Here is a 24,565-nt window from a genome sequence, read left to right on the forward strand (position 1 = left end):
CTCTGCTTTAGTTTCTACTACTGCTGAGAGACATAATGCAACTGAGTAGGGAGTTTTGGTACTGTATTTGCTCAAAAGGGCCAAAAGTGCAAAAATGATGTCAAGTACTGTCAAGAGCATGACAGCGCTGCAGGTGGTGATATAATCTTGTCTGTATTAAAAGGCGGGCCAATCAGAAGCCTAGGAGGAACTATCACCAACACTGTGCACATTCTGACATCGAAGAAGGAAATAGAGACCCACGCCTTTGATGTCTGGAAGCCGTTTTCCTTGTCCACATGTGAACACATGAAGTAACTTTCTAAAACCTTCACCCTGTAAGCAGTTTTCCAAAGTGCTGTTTTCAGTTATCTAAAAAGCTGTTTACATGTGGATGAAACACACAAAAAAGCTACATTTTCTTATGTAAGTGTAGACAGACCCACACAGAGCTCTCTTTAATTGTCTTTAATGCATCCACGAGTGCAGCAGTTCCAAGAGGAAGCAACTGTTACATGTCAATGAAACTACTACCAATTAAGAACAAAACTGACTAGTTCAACATTGTAAGACTTTTTTTTTGTTATCATAAGGCAACATAATTATTGCAGTTCCCAAGAAATCATAAAGCCTGCATATATAATGTACATATGAAGTGGTAATGTTTTCAGCTCCAAACTGCTGCTTGTTGCTACAAAGACCAAACAGAAAGAATATCCAATGTAAACAGTAAATCTTGTCTGCCCAAAAAGCTCATGAGACCCAGAGGGGGAAAATGATTTCAGTTTTTGCTACTATTAGTGGAACCAGACTGCACTGTTTCATATGTAATATCGTCATAATAATATGGCTAATTAACACATTTAGACATGGATATAGTCTGACTGAAAATTTGTGAAGGAAAATGTACATGACGTTAGCGTAGTTGTGAAAATAGGATGTCGGCGAATTAACTCTGAAAGGAACAGCTCTGCATTTTATGCTTGAAGTGTCTGTTCTCATACTGAACCACAAACCGGGCTTTAGAATTGTAAATTGAACAAGCTAATGAGCCCATGATTCAACTAGACCTTGAAAATATTATATTAATATTTAGCTCACCTTCATTTGAGGGGTAAAAAATATCAAAATTCAAAGAGTCAAGATTCATTCACTGTGCCATACCAGCACCTATGTTCAGGCATGGCAGGTGATACTTTTGTTTATGAACTGCAGCCTTTTAACAGGAAGAAACATGCTGTGGAAGATAGTCAGAGATTAATAACAAGTATGATTCAATGCAGAGATGTCTATAGTAAGTGACCGATGGTGATGTGTCCTGTGTGTCGAAGCTTTGAAGCGTGAGTCGAGTAATCTCGGGGGAGTTTTTGTGAGGCTTGCTTTGATTACATATACAGTGATGTTCGAGGCCTCGTGGGCAGTCCGTACCATGTGACTGATTTAGGAACTGGCTCGCTGGTTTGCGCCAGATTAGACATAAAATGGGCAGCAAAACACAGCTGATTCCCCATCACTTTGTGTTGTGGAATTGGATTACGTACGTGCTACATAGATACTTGAGCAATTCTACTTGATGGAACGAGCAAGGAAGAGAAGATTTTCTCCTGTCTGGCAACATTTTCATCTCATCTCTCCTAATAAAGTATGCGCACAGTAATAAATATCACGAATGATAAGTACCATAATATAAATGAACAACACCACAGATTCCTATAATCTGATTTCTGTCTTTTAGTTTATTAAAGAGTGAAGCGTCACACACTAGTTTGTGTCATGATTACACAGTTACACAATCATACCAAAACTCTGTCCTGATAGTTTCCACTTTCTCTTTCGTATCAGACATACTGAGACAATATTCATGATAAATAACCATGAAAACAATTTATTTGTTCAGTTTAGAGGTTTACACATCACATCATTATAATCACAGAGCCTGTTTCACTTGAATCGTCCACTTGATGGCGCAGTAGAGCAAATGAATCATCACAGTGCTTCAAACCATGAGTCGACCAGTTGGATGGAAAGCTTCAGTTCACCACAAGGCTTCATCTCACCATCACTAGGTACAGCCTATGCTCAGTGATGTATGCAGCGCTTTAAAGGGCAGCGATGCCAAGCTTTTAAATCACCTTGTGTTGAACTCGGAGCTGAAGCTGGAGTGATAGCGTGTTCATTTGTTTATTTTCTTTCTTCAAACTGCAGATCTGACTGAGTCATTTGAACCATTTATGAAGAATCTTGATAGGCAAAAAGCGATCAAAGCAGAGGTATGAGGTCATAGATTGTGGTGCAGAGCTGCGTTCAGCCATGCAAACACATGCAAAGTTTTATGCCTGATGCAAACAGTTTGCTGACATCTGGGTACTCTTTCCTTTTGTATAAATGCATATTAAAATAAATAAATAAATTAGACAATATTCAAAAAACTTGATGGAGAACAGGCACAGTATTTCACTCCCTGCATGGACGCTTTGCTAAACCTTTAAAAAGCTATAATTGAGCAATGTTTTCATAGCTATGGTTTTGCTTAAAATGTTCGTATTGAAATGGACTCATTAGTTGTTGTTCAGCAATAATGAGCAATGGATTTGTTTTGTGTACCAAAGCAGTTTTGCTATTGTAACTGCAAACTGGACTGCTGAGCCAGTAGATTAAAAATTTGTCAGTTTCGGATTTGAATCCCAAATTTGAAGCCAACACCTGAAAAAAGTCTTCCACACATTTATTATCGCAGCAAGCTGACACTGTGTGTGTTTAAAGCTACAAAGCAGAGATGTCGACCCCACAAGATGCAGTCAGCAGCCTTAGCTCTGTTAGACCAGTAGGTGTGCAGGAGCCCTGTTTTATATGATAGCATTACATGTGTTGTGTTTGAACCTCTGGTTATTTACTTGTTTTGTTTGTTGTTGCATTCTCAATCATAATAATTCTCTGTAATAATAAATATTTTCTGTGACCTTTTGAATGAAAGGAGGAAAGCACAATAAATGTGACCTTTGAGAGGAAATCTATCTGTATTTGACATTTATAAGTGTGCTTTCTTACTTAAAGTGTAACGAGCTTTATATTCAATATTTTATTCTTATTTTTGTATCTTTAAGGTCTTGAGCATCAAGTGGTGTTACTTCTCTCCCACTTAATTTTCACATGTCATATGAAGTGATAAACCTTCCACTGAAATGCTTTGCCTAACAAAAGAGAGAGCGAGATAAAAAGGAGCCGTGACTCCCTCAAGGCTTTGCAAATTATGATATTAAATTTTTTTTATCAACTTCAAACATATTCCATAACAGGACAGACACCAGGAGGACCAAACATCTAGTCCAACTCTTATACATTTATGGTAATGCGGATGACATCTGGAAAAAGAGCATTTTTAATGGTTTTAATATGGGTGTGGTATGACTGCTGTAGGCTACACAACTCATGATATGTAGTCAGGAAATGTTTTCTGTCAGCAGTTGTTGATGTGAGCACGCCTGCAGGCACGTAAATGACAGCAGCACAAGGTTCTGCGTGTGCTTTGCATGCAGGTAAATAGTCACATTGAGACAGAAGGCATCAATTATGTCTTTTTTCTTATTGAATGTGAAACCGTATATACATGGGTGTAATTTGAGTCTAGTGTGGACACAACTTTTTTCTGATTTCGGATGCACAGTTAATGCTGATCCCCACCAAACTTTTCAAATCTACTCAGTTCAATTGCATTAAGTTTTGTTTATATCGCTCCAAATCACAACAACAGTCACCTCAAGGTGCTTATTATTATATTGTACATTGTACTGTAAGGTAAAGGCCCTACAATAGTACAGAGAAAAACCAGACAATCAGACAACCCCGCCTTTGAGCACTTGGCAGCAGTGGGAAGAAAAAACTTGTAACAGGAAGAAACTTCCTGCAGAACCAGACTGCATTCCATGTTTCTCTCAAATGTGCTGCAATCTCAGCCTAGATTTATTTATAATTAGCGATTATAAACCTATCCCTGTGTGGAAACTCTCATTAAATACGGTGGAATATTTGACAAATGTTTACAAACAACTAAATAAGCAATTTTCAACTTATTGACTTTATAAGTGCCAGTTAGGGTTCAGATTGAATCATAGCGCAGAAACAGGTCAGTGACCTAAAGATCAACGGTGACAGAAAGTCTCATTCTTAGGTGATCTCATTGCTGCTTTTGACACCGTGCATCGTGACATTTTAATTCAAAAGCTTCATGACTCAGTTGGTTTAACAGGTCAGGTTCTTGACTAGCTCTCATCGTATCTAAAGAGCAAAGGTTTTTATGTTGCAATTAGCAGTTTTAGATCTGCAAAAATAAAAAATCAATCAGGAGTTCCTCAAGGGTCAGTCCTTGGTCCATTACTCTTTAACTTTTACATGGTCCCACTTGGGACTGTCATAACGAATCAAAACATATCGTAGCGTTCTAATGCAGATGACACACAGCTGTACTTATCACTTTTCCTTCAGCTTATTGGAAATTCAGCAGCCAGACACCTTAGAGTTATGCAGAAATTTGACCGTATTAGCCAAGGATTAAAATCACTTCACAGTACATTATACCTTTAAAATCCTTCTACTAGTTAACAATGCTGTCAATACTTTGCAGCTGTACCCTGTACTTTTAAAATATTTCATATGGGATATGTACTCATCACTTCTTATCATCTGCATGAAACAATTTAAAATAGTAAAGCGCAATATGTAGGATACATATAGAGTTAAAATTGAAATGGAGAAGAAGAAGAAACTTTATGAAACTGTACCACTCAGTAAATTTGTTCTAAAGTCGGAGCTCAACACCTCCATTGTTTTGAAAAGACTCCATCACACGCCAGTCACATGATCACTAATCTGAAAATGAGCTCAAACCAACCAGTTTGGCTCCAGTTTTTATCTAAGAGCCCCAGTGGGTGTGAAACAGCTACTGTAACTCCATTCAGAGATGATATCAGCCAGCCTTGCCTGTACCCATCTGTTCTTCCTCGTGGCTTTTATTCAAGTTTGATTATGAAAGCTGAACATGTCCTTTTAACCAGTGCAAAGCTCTGAAGCATTCCTCAGAGTATTCTGCTGTCTAAGGCCTTCGTGAGGAGAAAACATTGAACCATTGGACTTAAACACCACACCCATGAGGTAAACACACTCCTTGCTAGTATGAAACCTATTATTACACACTCCTGTGCACACAAAGTATGTGCTAAACGTGCACATTCATGTGGTATGTAACTAATGCTGGGCTGTGCTGAGAATGCTGCCGTTTTAAGATTAGGAAGTAAAGAGAAACCGGAGCAGGGCTCAGGAGTGGGAGGGATGAATAACAGTTGTGACGTTACATTTTCCTGTTTAACAGCTAGTCCTGTTATCTATTCATGCCAATTTATGCAGCAGGAGTCACCTGATCTGCTGTCAGTAAGAACACAGGAGTGGTTGGATAACTTCCATTACAGAAGAAAAGCTGTAAGTATGAGCAGAAAGTTTTTTATTTAATTCTTAAACTGTGAAACAGATCAGGTCAAGCAGCATCATTAATTCAAAAGAGGAACAGCATGTGCACCCCTTATTGGACAGTTGTTTAGATAGCCGGCCTGCTGCACAAAGCTAAATCCTGAGTATTCAAAGAGTACAGTCATAACACATGTAAAATGTTGCTAGTTGTTTGCATTTGAAATGTAACAAGCTTCACTTGTGTGCTTAAGACTATCCTCTAAAAAAGAAACAGCCACCTGTTTGTGCACTTGTTAACTGAATGCATTTAATTGGTGCCTTTACATGAGCTGCTTCCTCTTTAGTTTTGTAGCTTTCAGCGTAGTTAAAATCCACTCACTGCCCGATCAGCTTGTTCCAAGTATGGAATAAATCTTTATGATGACTGAAGTTTGTAATGATTGACTCAGTTAGAGCTGTATATGGCCTAAAAGCCTTCACTGTGTGTGCGCTGCAATGTGTTCTTGAGGGAGTTTGGAGTAAAATGCCTGTTCTTGGCTGGGGAGATTCATATAAATCCCTTTGTGTAGTGACTGCGTAGCAGTTGTCAAACTTAGCTCACTATAAAGATTTTAAAAAGGTGTAAAAAGTTGGCTGTGTCTCGCTGTGGCTTCACGTTACTTGGATAAGAAACCACCACTACTGTTTTTACACCTTGGTTTATGGAGTAGATTAAACAAATAATATGAAAAGTTTACATTAGTGAGCTGGCTGGCTGATTCTGGTACTTCTGGAGAGAAGCAGTAATTATGCAAAGCTAAGGGCAATAAACTTTCATTTGTTAACCACAAATTTGGCTAAACTGATTCTGTAACAAAGGGCGTAAAGTTCAGTTTTTACTAATCGTAGTTATTTGGTAATAACTGCCGGGTTGGGTTTTCTTCAGGAGCTGCTTTCCTCATATTCTTCTGTGGTAGGAGTTCTTCCAACACCACTATGTTTGTGAGCATTTAACCCTTTAACATCTAAGTCAGCGGTCCCCAACCCCCGGGCCTCGGACTGGTACCGGTCCGTGAGTCGTTTGGTACCGGCCCCGAGAGATTTGAGGCTCAGGTGTGAAATGTATGGTTTTCAGGGTTTTTATCGGTTTTCAGCGTTATTTTGTTATCATTTTTATCATTAACTCGGTTTTCCTGGGTCTTTTCACGTGTGTTACGAATAAATCTTCTTTTTTTCAGTACCAGTACTAGTTTTATATTGTTGTATTTATCCGCGACACCTTAAAGGCCGGTCCGTGAAAATATTGTCGGGCATAAACCGGTCCGTGGCGCAAAAAAGGTTGGGGACCGCTGATCTAAGTCATTATGATACTCCCAACCCTTAAACCCGTCTACTAGCCTACGTCAGGACCCCAACCCTAATTGTTTAACACACTAGAAGAACTTGAGTGCAACAATACCTATAACTCAAGGCCCAGTAGTGACATATGATGGCCTGGGCATTGCTTTTATTCCCCTCTTTGCCAAATCAATATCAGATCAGATTGGGGAAGCCCAAAAAAACACACAGCCCTTGCCCCTCACCACCTGCTATTAACGTCTAACCCCAACTCTGAACTGGGACAATCAGAAAATGGACTTTTTATTAAATTGTTCTCTTCAGTTTTGTCCATTAGGCAACAAATGTGAACCAAGAGAGGGAACAAAGGGTGAAATTAGGGTCAACAAGGGTTAGAAATAATTCAATTCCATTTTATTTATATAGCACCAAATCACAACAAAAGTCGCCTCAAATAGGGACTCACACCTCAGAAGGTTAAGACAGAAACATAAACTGTATATAAATGATGGACATGATCTTTCTGATCTAAAAATCAAAGCCAATTTCTACTAGAAAAGTCACCCTTGGTTTCTCAGACTGTCATCACACTTCTCACATTCACTATGGAAACACCAAGATGATGATAGAGGCAAAAAAGCACTAAGAGTAAAGCTTCAAGGCGGGACCAACCAATGAGATGGTGACAAGTTGGCAACGTTCATGAAGAAACTGAAACAACGTGGACTAAAAACCCAAAACAAACAAACCAAAAAAAACCCTGAACACTTGTCAGAGCTGACTTGTCGGAGTTACTGCTCATAAATGACAGCAGTTAACTTGTGTAACTTAATACCATATTTCAGTTGATACATTTTATCTTAAATAAATAATTAATTAAAAACGTATTAATTTTAACCATTAATATCAAATGTACCTATTTCATTGCAGAATTTCCAAATATCTGGATTCACCTTAAATGACTTTGCATAATATTTTTACAGTCTTGCCTTTAAAATAAATGGTAAATGGCCTGTATTTGTATAGCGCTTTACTAGTCCCTAAGGACCCCAAAGTGCACACATTCACACACTGATGATGGCAAGCTACATTGTAGCCACAGCCACCCAGGGGCGCACTGACAGAGGTGAGGCTGCCGGACACTGGCGCCACCGGGCCCTCTGACCACCACCAGTAGGCAACGGGTGAAGTGTCTTGCCCAAGGACACAACGACCGAGACTGTCCAAGCCAGGGCTTGAACCAGCAACCTTCCGATTACAAGACGAACTCCCAACTCTTGAGCCACAATTGCCCCAAATAAAATCAAAACAAATTGCAAAAGTCTTTAATATTTCTTGGGTTAAATTGCTGCTTTCATGCTTTGTGAAACTAGTCTCACACTTATGAGTTCAGAAGTGCTTTTTGTAGCAAGTCACTATAATTATACCTCTGGTCTCTAAGTAAGATATTTTGATTGGTGGAAGAGTAGACTATTATTATATCACAGTAATAACATGTGGAAAGAATGGGTGTGTTAGTTTGGGAAACAATGACTCATTCATTAAGCACACTGAAGAGTGCAGGGTGTATGCAGCCTGAATTTCAAGAAGTGCATGCTTGAACATATTTACACAATTACACAATTACACACGCACACACGCACACAAGCAGAAGTCACAAGAGTGCTAAACGTTTGTTAATAAAGTCCTTTTGTTGCCTCAAGGTTGCTAAAATAATTTTTTTCTGGTAGTGTTTTCGGATATGAACAATACGTTTTATCGAGCTCTCCTCTCATCACGACATTCAGACATTTGCATTTACTCCCTCTGCCTGCAGCTTATCATTTGACTTCCTCATTTACAGTTCTGCAGGTCATGGCCTCCAACATGCTACCAGAAAAACAGTTCTACTGTCCCGTCTGTGAGCAGGTGTTCACAGACCCGGTGACGACTCCCTGCGGACACAACTTCTGCCAAGCCTGCATTCAGAGCAAGTGGGAAGGCACTGACGTCTGCCAGTGCCCCGCGTGTGACAGGTCGTTCCCTTCAAGGCCTGAAATAAGCATAAATATAGCTTTCAAAGAGCTCGCAGACACATTCAAACAGATGATAGTCTGCTCATCGGCCGCGCCGCTGTCTTCAGCCCAGCCTGGTGAGGTGGTGTGTGATGTCTGTGCCGCCACGTCCCTGCAGGTGAAAGCACTGAAATCCTGCCTGGTGTGCCTGACATCGTACTGTGAATCCCACCTGGAGCCTCACAAGAGGGTGGTCACCCTGAAGCTGCACAAGCTCATGGAGCCGGTGAAGAACCTGCAGGACAGGATGTGTAAGAAGCACGAGCGGCTGCTGGAGATGTTCTGCAGGGATGAGCAGAAGTGTGTGTGCCAGTTCTGCACTGAGACTGAGCACAGAGATCATAAGGTTGTTTCTGTAGAGGACGAGAGCACGGAGAGGAAGGTGTGTGGTGAACTTTCTAAACTGTCAGAACAATTTTTTTATGTATACTTATAAATCTATGGTTCCTCTTACACACACTTAAACACGAATCGAGGAAAAGAATAATGATTCAACTTCCTGTAGTCATGCCAATCAGCAATGCCTTTTCATTTATTTTGTGCCTGATTAGGTCCTTATTAAGAAGAGTGAGGCTGACTTTCAGGAGATGATCCAGGAGCGACTGAAGAAAGGGGAGGAGATCAAAAACTGTTTGAAGCTCAGCACGGTGAGCCACGACGCAAATATTTCTGTCATGTGGTTTGTTGGATTCTCTCTTACTGATTTCTTGTTTTGGTTAAAGTCAAAAAATGTGTTTAGAAAGTCTGACATGAGTTTGGTAAAAGCTTAGAGAGACTTTTACACAAACACCAGTTCTTTAGGAGGCTAGGCGTATAAATAGTTCAGTTAGTTTCATGAAATTAGACCAAGAAGATGTATAATCCATAGACCGTATATAGGACAGATTCACATTCTTAAATGTGGAGCGAGTGAGGAACCTGCTTCATTTTGAACAGCCACCAGGGGCAGCCCTTGCCGTTGCAAGGTGGTGGATTTAAAGTGTGCAAAAATGAAGATGCAAAACCACAGAGAACAACACGGAGAAGAACACAGACAAGCAAATGCATCATGTTGCACAAATGCAAAACTCAAATGAGAGAATAACATATATAGAGGAAACGGGGCACGTGGGAGAAGGGAGAGAGGACAAAAGGCACTCTGTGGAAGAAAACCAGAGAATAATTACACATGACTAAATGCAGAGTGGCGTATAAACACATAGGGAGTGAAAACGGTGAGTGAAGAAGAAACACTTCTTGCATCATGGAAAGTGTGCAGCAGCCTGCACATATTGCAGCATAACTAAGAGAGGATTTAGGTCAGCGGTTTCCAAATCCAAGCCTCAAGGGCCAGTGTCCTGCAGGTTTTAGATGTGTCCTTTATCCAACACAGCTGATTTAAATGGCTAAATTCCTCCTAAACATGTCTTGAAGTTCTCCAGAGGCCTGGTAATGAACTAGTCATTTGATTCAGGTGTGTTGACCCAGGGTGAGATCTAAAACCTGCAGGACACCGGCCCTCGAGGCCTGGAGTTCAGCACCCCTGGTTTAGGGTATGATTTAAGAAAAGCATGAACTAGTTTTTCAGCATCGCTCTGAGACAAGATGTTTGTCATTTTAGAGATATTGTGGAAATGCTACAAAGCAGTCTTACATATGTGTTTAATATGTGCATTGAAGGACATATGCTCAAAAACAACTCCAAGGTTGTGCCATCCAGATTAAGAATCTGGTTAGACAACATGAAAACACAAGATTTTTAGGTCCGAGTTCAATAACCTCAGTTTTATCTCAATTTGGAAGCAACAAATTGGAGGTCAGCCAGGTCTTAATGTCCGTAAAATATTCCTTCAGCTTAACTAATTGTTGGATAGATAAAGCTCAGTAACATCTACACATCTATAGCAGTGAAAATGTATGCAATGCCTTGGAATGATACTGCTTAATCAGAATCAGAACAATTTATTGATCCCCAGGGGAAATTGTTGATTAAATACAGAGTGGTGTATAAACACTTAGGGAGTGAAAAAGGTGAGTGAAGTAGAAACACTCAGTGCATCATGGAAAGTCTGCAGCAGCCTACACATATTGCAGCGTAACTAAGCGTTAGGGTTTAGAGAAGCATGTATAATGTAGACAATAGTCACAGTATGAAACCCTCTGGAACTGTTCTGCCCGTTTCTGTGTTGGTCCTTTATTTGAAGACGTAACGCCAGGATACATAATTAATCATAATAGAGACAACCTTGGCTAAATGGCCCATGACATCAGATTGCATTTAGGTCTATGCAAATATAGCCTTCAGCTTACCCCCCTTTCTCTGTGACCTCAGTAGGCACGTTCTGGATGAGACTATGGGCTTAGTCTCTAGGTTCAGGTCCTATTGAAGAACACATGAACAAAATTATGGTTATTCAGAAGGGTAAGGACAACAAATTATCTAGGATATCTGAAGACTTATGATTGACTAGTTTTTTCCCCACATCTTTTATACTATCTATGGCACAGACACGTAATGGGATTGATTTACTGACTTAAGTCCATGTGGTTTCTTGAGACATTCCTGTGTAGTCTTTGGAGTGTGATGGGCTACATAGTGCAGCAGGACAGACCAGAGCTGTCCCAGAGAGCAGTTTTTAGAGGGGCTGCTTGTATTAAAGGAACATGCATATGAAAATTCAAGGACCCAAAGGTCGTTGTAATACAACAAGACAGTCAGTGGTTTCAATGTCATGGTGGAGCTGTCCAGGAAAAGCAGGGAAGGATTTCAGAAACAGACCATCGAAAAGACCAAGATGATCACACAGCAGCAAACGTAACACATAACTTAATCTTTTCTTTTTCATTCAGGTAAGTGGAGAGATGGAGGTGAAGGAGAGCGATCGTCTCTTTACGTCTCTGATTCATACCATCAAGGAGAGACAGACCGAAGTGAATGCAGAGATAAAGGAGAAGCAGAAGGCAGTGGAGAGGAGGGCGGAGGAGCTCATCAGTGAGCTGCAGCAGGAAATCACTGAGCTGCAGAGGAGAAACACGGAGATGGAGGAGCTGAAGAACACTGAGGATCACCTGCACCTCCTGCAGGTTAACATTAAACTAGGACTTTGAGTTAGACTGATGACGGTTGAAACTTTTTTGGCTTTGGCATCACTTAATTACATTAAAAAAAAAATCTCATCTTTATATGTAGGAAATATTGAATGTGTGTTAAGGGCATTCATTTAGTTTTTGTCATTTTGTTATCTAAAAATACTAAATTTTAAATGCCAGCATTAAACTTTCTATGCTCTATTTCTCTCTTATAAAGCATTTGCCCTCTATTACATCACCTCCACCCACAAAAGAGTGGATGGAGATCAACATACCACCTGAGCTCTGTGTGGGGACTGTGCGGAGAGCGTTGTCTAAAGTTGAACGGACCCTCATGAATGAAATGGAAAACTTGAAGAAAGAAGGTGACACAAGCTTAGCAGGAAAAACAGCCTTTTATTTTTGAGATGGAGCTCTTCTTAAAAATGTCAGAACTCATCATCTTACTTTTCTTATGACAGAGATGAAGAGGATGCAGAAATATGCAGGTATGCACACATTTAAATGCATAAATAAATAGCACTGCATTGCTTTCTGTCTTATTCTGTCATATTTACGCAAATGCATGTTTTGCGTGCTTATGTATAGGAATGCTTGTAAAGATACTTTTAGTCATATGCTTAGAGACGCTTTCTTAACTTTCTTAACTTTTGTATCTATTCTTCTATTCTATTCAAATTATGGGTGCAGGATGACTGGTGCATTTCTCAGATGATTTTGGTGAACAAACCTTAATTATATGCAAGCCAATCATGTCTGATTTGCATACCAACCATTAGAAGTTGTATAAGCTAAAGTTATTTTCATTTTACCTTGTAGTTGACGTGGTTTTAGATCCGGACACTGCCCATCCAAACATCGTCTTAACAGCTGACGGGAAGCAAGCGGGTCGTGGTGAGCTTCTTCACGTTGTTCCAGACAACCCCCAACGCTTCGACCCTGTCATCTGTGTTTTGGCCAAGCAAGGCTACATCTCGGGGAGGTTCTACTTCCAGGTGAACTACTTAATTATAAAATCCTAGTAATCCTAAAAATGCAAAACACGTTTTTGATCTCTCTCATTCTCATATTTGGTTTTTAATCAGGTTTCAGTCGGTCAAAAGACCTTCTGGGATCTGGGCGTGGTCAAAGGGTCTGTCAACAGGAAGGGCATGATCACCTCCAAGCCAGAGAACGGCTACTGGACAGTGCGCTTGAGGAACGGCGATGAGTATCGAGCTTTAGACTCTCCTTCGGTCCGTCTTCCTCTCAAGGAGAAACCGGAGATTGTGGGGGTCTTTACGGATTACGACGAGGGAACCGTGTCGTTCTTCGACGTGGAGGCCAGATCTCACATCTACACCTTTACTGGGTGCCTTTTCTCTGAGAAAGTTTACCCCTTCTTCAGCCCGGGCGTTTGCGACGAAGGAAAAAACAAAGGGCCATTGATTATCACAGCTGTCAATCATGAGTCATAGACTGGAAGAGCCTATACCTGCTTTTTAAAGATGCAGGGGATGTTTTATCTTTACTAAACTCGAATATTAATATTAAAGCTTTTTTGGTATTTGGGTTCTATGTAACATGTTTCATGGCTTGAAGTATTGATGTGAATGGTGACAGTGGCGCTTAAATGAAGAGCCTTTCTCTAATATATTTGCTGTTGTTCAAAAAGGTTGTTTTTTTGGACAAAAAAGTTGCACTACCAGCAAGAAATGCTTCTTTTTTGTATATATTGTCTTTTTAACCAATCATCGTCCATGACGTGAAAGAAGCCACAATAAAACACAATCTCCTGTTTCAGATGCAATTTTTAATTTCTTCTAGCTATTTGGGATTAATTGGCCTCGACTAAGCTTCATCTTTGCATCTTTGAACAGAAAGTGTTTGGGTTCTTTTTAGTTTGATGAGTGTAGTTTAGAACACAATGTTTTAAGAAACATACAACATTTTAATGCGCAGATTGGAGTATAAGGTGCAGGAATGCCAGATGAGATGACGATGCAGGGACTCGGGAGGTTAAGTAAGAACTATAAGTCATCCTAAATATAAAATGAATGACTATAGAAATCAATTTAAACTTCATCTGACTTACACTCAGAAACATGCAACACTAACCCTGTAAAGTCAAATGTATTAGATTTGGCCCATTTTAAGACATCAGTAAGATTTTTGAACCCTAACCCTCTTTATTTAAGTTTTCAAGATAAACAAACTGTAGACAAAAATGCTAAATGTAGTACAAATCAAAACTCCTATATATAATTTGATATTTAATTTATTCATTTTTAAATTTGATGAACACTTCAGCTGCAAAACATTAGAATTTGCTGGCAATTATTTCATGTTTCAGGCTTTACAGGGTTAAAATAAAATAAAGAATTGAGGCAAAAAATTTGAAAAAGCACAAAAACATCTTTAATGTTAAATGAGCGACAAACTTAATGCACTTAAATGCTTGACAAAAATGTCTTATTGTATATCCTGCCCTTTTCATAATGCAGCAGAGATCCAGAGCACTGCTGCCACACCTGAATTTGTATACAAATTGTATTTTAGTTACACAATGTACTTAACGTTATAATGTTTAATGGTGCTCACTAATTCAGTACAGTGATGGAGAGACATACGCCTTTGAGTCTGACCCTACTTCACTTGTTTACTGGTGCTTATTTATTATGGTTGTTGTTAGTTAATTTAAAAAAAAGAGAGAGAAATTGCCAGAATAAGGCTGTGACTATGTTTTGATCAGTTTTTTGTGGTGATTTGTTTTTTAAATAAATATTTGAATCAGTCCCAGCAGGACTACGTGTGTTTCCATGTGCTTTGCATTCACAGAGGCCTTCTGACTAAGGATAAATGCTGCAGGAGGGATTATTCGTCCTCTATGAGAGAGCGAGGACTTCTGAGTTATGTCCTCCTGCTTCTGATATGAAAAAATGCTTATAGGAAAATCTATGATAAGTTATTGTCTCCGCAGCTTAATCAGCTTTTATGCTTGGCACATGTTGAACAAATGCAAAGCACAATATTCAAACTTTCTTATCTTGTACAGGTGTTACGGCAAAGTTACTGCTTACGAAAGCATTCAGTATTTCGAGTCATCTTTCTTCCTCGACATGATGGATGTAATCCAGTCTTAAGGAAAATATAAAAGATTATCAAGAACACTTAATGAGATAGAGTCTTGTCAGTTTAAGCAGCAAATCTCTCAGTGGAGATGATGAAAACTGTGGAATTAGTTCGTTTATGAATTCTTACTGTTAAATATAATCCTCAGTTGAGTTTATGTTTGAGACGTGTCCGAGTTTGCTGGAGGTCACAGACATGCAAAACTCTTTTTCTTGAACATAAGTAGATTTTTGCATCCACCTGCAAGGACACAAGATCCGGAAATCCAGGCAGACACCTGCTTTGAATTTGCAGATTCAAGAGAAGGCTGCATCCAGCTTTTCTCATCAGAGCTGTCTCCTTCACAGGTAGGAGTTATTGGGGGCTTAGATTATTGTGTATCCTTGGCCTGACATTTGAATGTAATCCATCTTTTTGTGTTTTTATGAGTATACATTAATCTCTCTGAAAGCAGAGACCATGGAGAAGAAGATGTTTTGCATCTTTCTATTCTCTGGTGAGTACATATTCTCTCTTGCCTTTAAAGTTAATTGATCTACATCAATACTGAAGTGTTGAAGGACGGATGTAGAAGGCATAAAAGCTGTGATACAAATGTTTTTTTTAAATCTTTGGCATTACACACAGGTCTGTGCCATTTCACCTTCTCTTACCAACGTCCTCTGTACCACTTTATCAACAACCCTAAAGACTGGCTCACTGCCCAGCAGTACTGTAGAGACATGTACACTGATTTGGCAACCATAACTGATGAGCAGGACTTGGAGGATTTAGCAGGTCTGGTGGGGTCTGGTGGTCCCTTTGTGTACTTAGGTTTGTACAGAGATTGGGGCTGGTCAGTGTCTGAAAATGATGACTACAAAGAAGGAGAACCTGCATACTGGAACTGGGCAAGTGGTGAGCCCAGTGTTCAGTCCTGTGCAAGCATGTCAGCAACAGGGGGATGGTATGCTACACCGTGCAACTCCACTTTAAGCTTCTTCTGCTACACTGGTAAGATTTTTTAACACTTTTCTTTGCTGTTTACCTTTTGTGTGAGCCACAGTCCATACCACAGTTCCCCCCCTGCTTTGAAACTAGAGTCACTCTTTTAAAACTTAAAGTGAGAAAATTATAAAGAACCAAATCAGAAATGATGACACCAAACAAGCACATTAGAAGCAATTACAAGAAAAATGCTTATGAATTATGGGACAGCAACTTTTTGCACTTTGTTTTATAATATTCTGGAAACCTTTGATCTAACATTGTGCACCCCGGGATCATAATCATTATGTAATTCGAGATATTAAAATTATTCTGCTGACTAACTGAGCATTTTTCCCCAAACATCTGTTTTTTTCTGTAGCACTTGCCACTGCCGTTTCTGAAAGGTTTGTCCTGATCACCAACACCATGGACTGGCTCTCTGCTCAGAGCTACTGCAGGGCTACGTACACAGATCTGGCCCGAGTGCAGAACCAGCAGGAAAATGACCTGCTGCAAGCCTTGGTGACAAACCAGCAGGTGTGGATCGGCTTGACGAGGATGTCCTGGAGGTGGTCTGATGGAAGCGAACCCTCGTTCATACCCTGGGGACTCTCTGTGATAACGTCAGCTCAACTCAGCGATTGTGGTGTGCTTGAGGTCAGCAGCAATCCTCTTGGGATGGTCCAAAGGCGCTATGCTGAAAAACAGCCCTTTATTTGCTACACCGGTAATCATTTCTTTCTTCTGTCATAAACCACAAACCGTGATTTGTATGATAGCCTTTTAAAAATTCCCTGAGGTCAAAATCATTATCAGTGATGACTAACCCTGTACTATCAAAATAAGTAATTTTGATCACTTTTTAAATTTGTTTTCCTAAATCGAAGAAAATGTTATCCATTAACGTATATATTGGGTTTATTTATAATCATTATTTATAATCATTTTCAAAGAGTGTGTGTAAACATTGTGGGATCAGCAGTGCAATGTAGTGGCAGAAATTTGGAAGGACCAGTTCCTGTTATTAAAAAATAAAAGGTGTTTGGGAGCTTAATTTTAAATTGACCCCCCAAAAAATTCACTGTTATTGTACACGTAAAAAGATTTCTGGTGATTAGAGCAAGAAAACTAAAGGCAGATATAACTGGAAAGCACTTCTGAGGTTTTACACTTATATTACAGTGTAGTTTATCAAAATGTAGAGAACAAGAAATTACAAAAAGTTTCATTTAAAAATTACTGCATAATTGTATAATTACAACTTTTAGCATTTGAAATGATGATGAACTAAAATTAAAGAGGAATTTATAATCTTACCAGCTCCGCGGAAAAAGACATTGGTGCAAATGGAGCTCAGTGCTGATGTGGACATGACAGACCCGGGTGTGAGGGAGTCTGTCTTGAAATGGGTAAGTTGTGTAGAGTCATAAAATGCCAAGTAAAGTTTTTAGTAATGAGAACAATTGCCAGATGTTTTTGAGGTGGACTGAATATCAACTCTGTAGGTCACTGTAACATCAACATACATTTTAAATGGACACAACTTTATTAGACTCTTTTGTACAAAATTTAAAGGCGACCATCTATTCTCACTGGACAGTTTATCACATACAGTGTAGTAGTACTCAGTTGGACTCATTTTTGCCTTCAAGGAGTTTTTATTTTTCATGGCTTCAATTCAACAAGTTGCTGTAAACATTCCTCAGACATTTGACTCCATATTGTCGTAACAGCATCACACAGTTGCTTCAAATTTGTTGCACATCCATAATGTAAATCTCCTGTTCCACCACATCCAAAAGGTGCCCTAATACATTGAGATCTCGTCACTATAGAGGCCATACAGTGAACTGTGGATACAGTAGATAGGCATGGTCAGGAACAACATTTAGGGATGATGTGGTATTTAAATGATGCTTCCTAGTACTAAGATGCCCAGGGTGTTCCCAGAAAGTGTCAGATTCTGACTTTCTGAATGTCGCATCAGAATCTGAGAAATATCAAACACTTTTCTAATCTTCTTTTGGCCTAATTTGGTGAGCCTGCGTGAACTGTAGCCTCGGATTCTTGTTCTTAGCTAACAGATGGGGCACCCAGTGTTGTCTTCTGCTGCTTTAATCTATTAGAGATGCTCTTCTGCATAACTTGATGTAACAAGGCAGTCTTTTCATTCTTCTCTGACCCCTGACATCAAGGTATTTTCAACCAGAGAACTTCAGCTCACTGGATATTTTCTCGTTTTCAGAGCATTCCCTGTAAAGCTTAGCTATGGATTGTTGGAAAATCCCAGCAGATCAGCAGCCCCTGAAATACTAAGACCAGACTGTCTGTCACCACCAACAATGCCATGCTCAGTGTCACTTAAACCCCCTTTCTTCCTCATTCTCATACTCGGTTTGAACTACATGCCTGAATGCGCTGAGTTCCAGCCATGTAACTGGATTATTAGATTTGCTAATGAGTGTTTAAATTCCGATATAACCATTACATTTTTGTTTCTCTTACACAGGTTAAAAATAACCTGGGCGGTACATCTGATGACCTAAACGTGAGCTGGTGGAAACCTCCAGAAAAGAAATACCTCTTAAAGCATCAGAAATGTCCCCCATAGTTACCACTGTTTGTTTCTGCAAAAAAGAGGCTCAATATCATATATTACTTTTATCATTTGCAAAAGTGAAACCAAACATGATTGATTTGTTCTTTATTTCTTAGGTTATATTTGTATATTTCCTTTTTCTGTTGGAGAGCATAAATAAACACGAAGGAATGCAAACTTTCAGGGTTATTTAAGGTGATGAACGACTAAAGAAGACGAGTTGTGTTTGTCTCATCAGAGAGAAATATCAGATCTGAAAATTAGCATCTACTTTGAATCGAGCTCAAGTAAACTGGATTTCCATGTAGTTTGCATACATCGAAGCAGGCCTTAGAGGACTTTTTCTAAATTGGTCATGAGGTGAAGTTAGAATAAAGTACAAGCCATTCTATAGGGAATATTTAGAACTGACTTCTGGGCTAATGCCATGCTTAAGCTAACTACGAGATTATGCTACTCAGGCCCATTTTGGTGTAAATCTGCATGTTAATTGGGGATCTTTCAAATGATCTTTATTAATAAAAAGAACACATCTGTGTAACAGTAGTTGAGGACTAGCTTTCCAGTTTTAATATTTTGTTAATTCATTATTGTATTTAAATTATATGAAGATCGTTCTCTTGTGTTAAGACTGTGGTACATACAATAATTCTTTGGTGTGATTCGACTTTAGCTTGGACAGATTTCCATTTATTTATTTATTACTGATCCTGCTGTGTGTGCAGGTTGAGTGGCTGCTCGCTTCCACTACGCTTCTTCCTCTCAGCGACATCAGTTTCCAGTAATTTGAGGAAAAGTACAAAAATTCCCAGATTTCTGTGGAAATGTTCTTTCTTTAATGAAACAATAATAATAAAGAGTGAATTCTGTTGGAGATATTTAATGATTTGATTTTACCAAGCATTTAAGTGATCTTTCATCACAACAATTCAAGGACTTTTTAAATCAAATTTCTTAATTGATGATTTCTCCAGGCTATTCTTACAGGTTTTAATGATGCACGGGAGTATTTTTAATCCAGTTTTAGTAGTTTCAACAATCTCCTTGGTTGTTTTCATTGCTTCTTGTAGGCCCTGCTGCAGAGTTACATGCAATTACAATTATTTTCTACTGACAAACACTGAAAGGATTGCTTTTATAGCGTCATTTTGGCACCACCTGGTGGTACAATAACATATAATTGAGACTATTCCTTCTTTTTTTAACTGTTTTATTGAAGCATTGAAACATAATCTGAAAACATAATCTGAAATTTAAAACAAAAACAAAAAACCCTGAGTGAAATATTTATCATGAAGTTCATTTCATGATGACAGTGAAGCTCTGAAATCTGTTGTTTCTTTGGGATGCTTTTAATTTGAAATGTCTGATAAATAATTGATTCTCTCTGTGTGTACGGCTGAAATGTGAACCCAAGTATAATAAAATTAATTGCTTTCAACTGAGCTGTGATCCTATAATTTTATAACTAAATCAATGCCAATAAAAAGTCAGAGAGAGGTAGCCATTGTAGGAATATGGAGTTGCTCCTTGCCGGTTCCCAGGTCTACTCTGGCCTGATGCTGTAGCACGTGCCAGAACCCCATCATTAAATAGTCGGCCTGGCAGCGTGTTCTTCAGTGGCAACCCCAGGTGACTATTCATTGCATAGACAAAACTCATTAGCCTTATTTGGTAGCTTATCTATTATAAACTTTTTAGAGTTCTTAGTATGTTTGCAAACTCAATATTCTGTCGAACTACATCAGGGGTCGGCAACCTTTCTGATGAGTGCCATCTAAAATTTCCTCAGAAGTCAATGTGCCATATGATTGCATTAGCAATAAATTTAATAACACTCTATATTAACAGTTACACACTATATAGAACAACTATATAGAATTTGTCAGGGTCCTGGGTTGGTGACCCAGTGTTTTTGGTTTTTGTACTTTTACTTTTGACATTGTTATGTATTATGACTGTTGTGTTTTGGTTTCCCAGGGTTTACTTTATGCTCTCTCTGTTTGGTGTCACCCCTGCCTGTGTATCCCCTCTTGTGTAGTCAGGTCTCTGTGTTTAATCTAAGTCTCTGAGTCGGTGTATTTGCGTGTCTGTGTGTTTCCTGTTTTACTTTGAAGGTCCCTATTTGATGTCAGTGTGTTCTCTTTACGTTTTCCCTGCCTCGTCAGCTTTGATGTCTCCCAGGTGTGTTCCCCTCCTGTTTCCCATCCCCTGATTCTTGGTGTGTGTATTTATAGTGTGTGTTACCTCGTCCTCGTTGCTGGTTTATCTGTGTATCTTCCTCCGTCTTCCTGTGCATTCTCCCCGCGTTGGTCTCCCTGCAAGGTACCCTCACTCATGTGCAGGTTTTGTTGTTTAAGTTTTAGTTTTCCCAGTTTAGAGTGTTTTCAATTCTGTTTCTCGCCGCCCTTTTCGTTGTTTATTACCTCACCGTCAATAAAGCTTCCTCACCTCAGTGGTGCCGCGTCTTGGGTCCTTTAACAACATCACACGGTTTGCCTCGCGAACCGTGACAGAATTATATTTGTTTGCAGATGTTGGCAGCTATCAGCGAATAGTTATCAGCTATTTTGAAACAAAAAAAGAAACTTTTATCCATAAAACTAACTCCATAACAGCAAATGAACTGTACAACAGAAAATGCAAATGCTATTTATGGTCTCATCACAACAATAATAAGAAAAATAAACTGGGCCAATATTGCATGTTTGTTAATACAGAGATACACATCTTAATGTGTACGTAAAAAAGGATCCTGGTGTTATTTGTCTCTCAGAAACAGTTCATAACTTCAACCCATTCATGTTAACTAAAAGGTAAACCTGTTTCTCCATCACCTGTTCAGCTCTGATGATCCAGTAAGGACATCTCCTGGTTTCATCTTCATGTTTCCCTCTCACCACATATCCAAACCGATATCATGACCAGCAGCTTAACAGCTGTGGCTCCAGCAAACATCAGCTGATACTAGAAATTAATATTAAATAAATTCTAACAACAGCTGATCAAGCTTAAACGTGCTGCTGTTGTTTACCGCGACATCCGCTGGTTTCTTCTTTCTGGCACAAAGTGGGCGATAAATAAACAAGAGAGAAAAGCCGATCAGCTGATCATTGATCAGTTTCATGGTTGAAGTAGCAACAGGAGAAGGAGGGGGAGAGAATGAGAGAAGAAGAGGCAGCTGTGCAGCGTAAAGACGCAGAATAACTCCAGCTGTGTGTCTTTTTCATTGTAGCTGAAGTCCGGGACAAACTGTGTTCCTTTTCAGCTCAATATGAAATGCGTAATATTTTCTCTGAATGCAGGACGATTCTGTTTTTTACGGGACGGTTGGCAACTCTACTAACTAAAGTTCACTATCAGTAACATCATAGCACCCACCCAGCTGTATAGAAAATCCGTCATGCTAGCTAGCACGCAGTACGAGTTATTGTAACTGATGGTAAAAAGTTAGCACAAAATAAACTCCACCTAAACTTGGTTTATATCTGACCCAGATAGACTGCAGGTCATAACTTCTTACCTGAAGTTCAGTTCACCTGACACTCGGACTGGCGGCCACTTCGGGTCTCTCCTCGTCCTGCCTCCGATTTCCCTCATCCACCTGCTGGCCTCTGTGGCAGCTCTGCCATAACCACCACCAAACAACTGAGTTATCTTTACACATTGGCCAGCATCTGGCCAATCCACCACCTTTCATTGTTTACACCGTCACAAAAAAACAACAACAACAGCAACAAAAACAACAAGGAAACAACAAAACATCGGCCCATAAAAATGAAAAATCACCATCGGGCCACCGGGCAAATGGCCCGTACGCCCGATGGCCAGTCCAGTTATGGTCGTGCCATCAGTTAACCCTTCGCCTGCCAGCTGTGGCACGCGTGCCCAGGGTTGCCGACCCCTCAACTATGATACCCTGGAGTAACAGACTACGTCAGGACTCCGGTAGGAGCAGGGGGGGAGGGCTCTGTATTTACATGCATGAAAGCTGGTGCAACAACGGGACAATTATAAACAGTCACTGCTCCCCGAACCTCGAGTACATGTCAGTAAGATGCCGGCCTTTTTTTCTACCGAGAGAGCTAGCAGTAGTGATCATCACGGCTGTGTACATTCCACCCAATGCCAACGTAAACACGGCGCTCTCTATCCTGCTGAACACCATTAACGAACAGCAGCGGGCCCACCCGGACGGTGTTCACATAATTGCAGGTGACTTTAATAAGGCCAACATAAAGACTGTGCTCCCAAAGTTCTATCAGCATGTCAAATGTCCCACCAGAGGAGAAAACACTCTAGATCATGTTTACTCCAACATCAAGCATGCATATAGAGCCATACCCCTCCCCCACCTCGGTCAGTCCGACCATCTCTCCCTCCTGCTCTCCCCAGCCTACACCCCCCTCAGGTGCAGTGCCAGGCCCACCACAAAGACTGTTACAACCTGGCCGGAAAATGCTCTCTCCAAACTACAGGACTGCTTCACAGAGACCGACTGGGACATATTTGAACACCAGGACCTAGAAACTTTCACAGGATCAGTACTGGACTACATGAAGTTCTGTACTGCAAATGTGACTGTGGACAAAAGCATTCGGGTTTTCCCAAACCAAAAACCCTGGATGACCAGCGAGGTCCACTCACTCCTCAAAGCCTGCGATGCCGCCTTCAGGTCAGGTGACAGAGCTCTGTACAGGGCTGCTCGAGCTGACCTGAAAAGGGGGATTAAAAAAGCCAAGTCAGACCACAAAAGAAACATCGAGTCCCACCTGTCCAGCAACAACACACAGGAGGTGTGGCAGGGAATACAAGACATCATCAACCACAGAGGCAGCACTGCGAAAACAGAAAACCCGAGTGGGCAGCTGGCAGAGGAAATAAACAGCTTCTTCGCCCGCTTTGAAACACCACAACAGCAGCACTCATCTGCCTCAGCCCTGCTCCCATCCTCATCCTCACCCTCACCTGGTTCCTGCACCGCTCCACTCACTGTAACGGAGCACGATGTCAGACGTGTGCTCCTAGCAGTGAACCACATGAAGGCGGCCGGTCCAGAGTGTACCTGGCAAGGTACTAAGAGCATGCGCACACCACCTCACCCTCATCTTCACCAGACTCTTCAACCTCTCACTGGATCAGGCAGCCATCCCTTCCTGTCTAAAATCAGCCACAATCATCCCAGTGCTGAAGAAGTCTCCCATCTCCAGCCTGAATGATTACCGCCCTGTGGCCCTCACACCGGTAATCATGAAATGCTTTGAGAGACTAGTCCTTCAACACATCAAGGATTACCTCCCCCCAGAATTCGACCCCCACCAGTTTGCATACCGTGCAAACAGATCCTCAGAAGACGCCATCGCCACAGCCCTCCACGCTGTGCTGAGTCACCTAGAGCAGCAGCAAAGCTACGTCCAAATGCTCTTCGCGGACTACAGCTCAGCCTTTAATACAATCATCCTGGACATCCTCATCACCAAACTGGTCACTCTTGGCCTCCCTCCTCTCACATGTGCCTGGATAAAGGACTTCCTCACAAACTGGCCCCAGACTGTAAGACTTGGCCCTCATCTCTCCTCCACTCGCACACTGAGCACCGGCTCCCCACAGGGCTGTGTGCTGAGCCCCCTCCTGTATTCTCTCTGCACCCACGACTGCAGTTCGACCCACAACAACACTCTCATCATCAAGTTTGCTGATGACACCACGGTAGACGGACTCATCTCAAAGGGAGACGAGGCAGAGTACAGAGAGGAAGTCCTGAAGCTGGCAGCATGGTGTTCAGAAAACAACCTGGCACTGAACACTAAGAAAACCAAAGAGCTCATTGTTGACTTCAGGAGACACAGCACTGACTTGGCCCCCCTCTACATCAACGGGGAGTGTGTGGAGAGGGTCCACACCTTCCGGTTCCTTGGTGTCCTCATCTCTGCTGACATCTCCTGGACAGACAATATCTCAGCGGTCGTCAAGAAGGCCCAACAGCGGCTGCACTTCCTGAGAGTCC

At 40.6% G+C, this 24,565-nt stretch overlaps 2 protein-coding genes across 4 annotated transcripts; both read left to right on the forward strand.

Moving 5' to 3' along the window:
* The first annotated feature begins 5,087 nt into the window (after positions 1-5,087).
* LOC309703895 (E3 ubiquitin-protein ligase TRIM39-like) lies at positions 5,088-14,657 on the forward strand. 3 transcript variants are annotated; one of them, XM_082528804.1, is made up of 9 exons: positions 5,088-5,127; positions 5,380-5,451; positions 8,600-9,192; positions 9,362-9,457; positions 11,640-11,873; positions 12,097-12,244; positions 12,341-12,367; positions 12,699-12,874; positions 12,965-14,657. In XM_082528804.1, the coding sequence occupies exons 3-9, from the start codon at positions 8,611-8,613 to the stop codon at positions 13,334-13,336; spliced, it is 1,635 nt and encodes a 544-aa protein (XP_082384930.1). In that variant the 5' UTR covers positions 5,088-5,127; positions 5,380-5,451; positions 8,600-8,610; the 3' UTR covers positions 13,337-14,657. The 3 variants fall into 3 exon arrangements, with proteins under 3 accessions (XP_082384930.1, XP_082384932.1, XP_082384931.1); XM_082528806.1 differs by having other exon boundaries at positions 5,108-5,127; positions 5,383-5,451; XM_082528805.1 differs by lacking the exon at positions 5,088-5,127 and having other exon boundaries at positions 5,313-5,451.
* Positions 14,658-15,390: 733 nt separating this feature from the next.
* On the forward strand, positions 15,391-18,570 carry LOC309703447 (C-type mannose receptor 2-like; the record flags this gene model as incomplete). Its single annotated transcript, XM_082528255.1, has 5 exons — positions 15,391-15,486; positions 15,618-15,983; positions 16,339-16,686; positions 17,280-17,368; positions 18,469-18,570. Exons 1-5 carry the CDS (start codon positions 15,450-15,452, stop codon positions 18,568-18,570), a joined length of 942 nt encoding a protein of 313 aa, XP_082384381.1. The 5' UTR covers positions 15,391-15,449.
* Positions 18,571-24,565: the final 5,995 nt, after the last annotated feature.

Source organism: Aulonocara stuartgranti (genome assembly GCF_965226115.1).
Source record: "Aulonocara stuartgranti genome assembly, chromosome: 3".
NCBI lineage: Eukaryota > Metazoa > Chordata > Actinopteri > Cichliformes > Cichlidae > Aulonocara > Aulonocara stuartgranti.

What these genes read in the sequence shown, in the direction of transcription:
- LOC309703895 (XM_082528804.1), top strand. Translation starts at nt 8,611, where the DNA reads ATGGCCTCCAACATGCTACCAGAAAAACAGTTCTACTGTCCCGTCTGT. An exon ending in GAGGATGCAGAAATATGCAG is followed by an intron (nt 12,368 to 12,698) that starts GTATGCACACAT and finishes TTTACCTTGTAG; the next exon opens with TTGACGTGGTTTTAGATCCG. An exon ending in CGGGGAGGTTCTACTTCCAG is followed by an intron (nt 12,875 to 12,964) that starts GTGAACTACTTA and finishes GTTTTTAATCAG; the next exon opens with GTTTCAGTCGGTCAAAAGAC.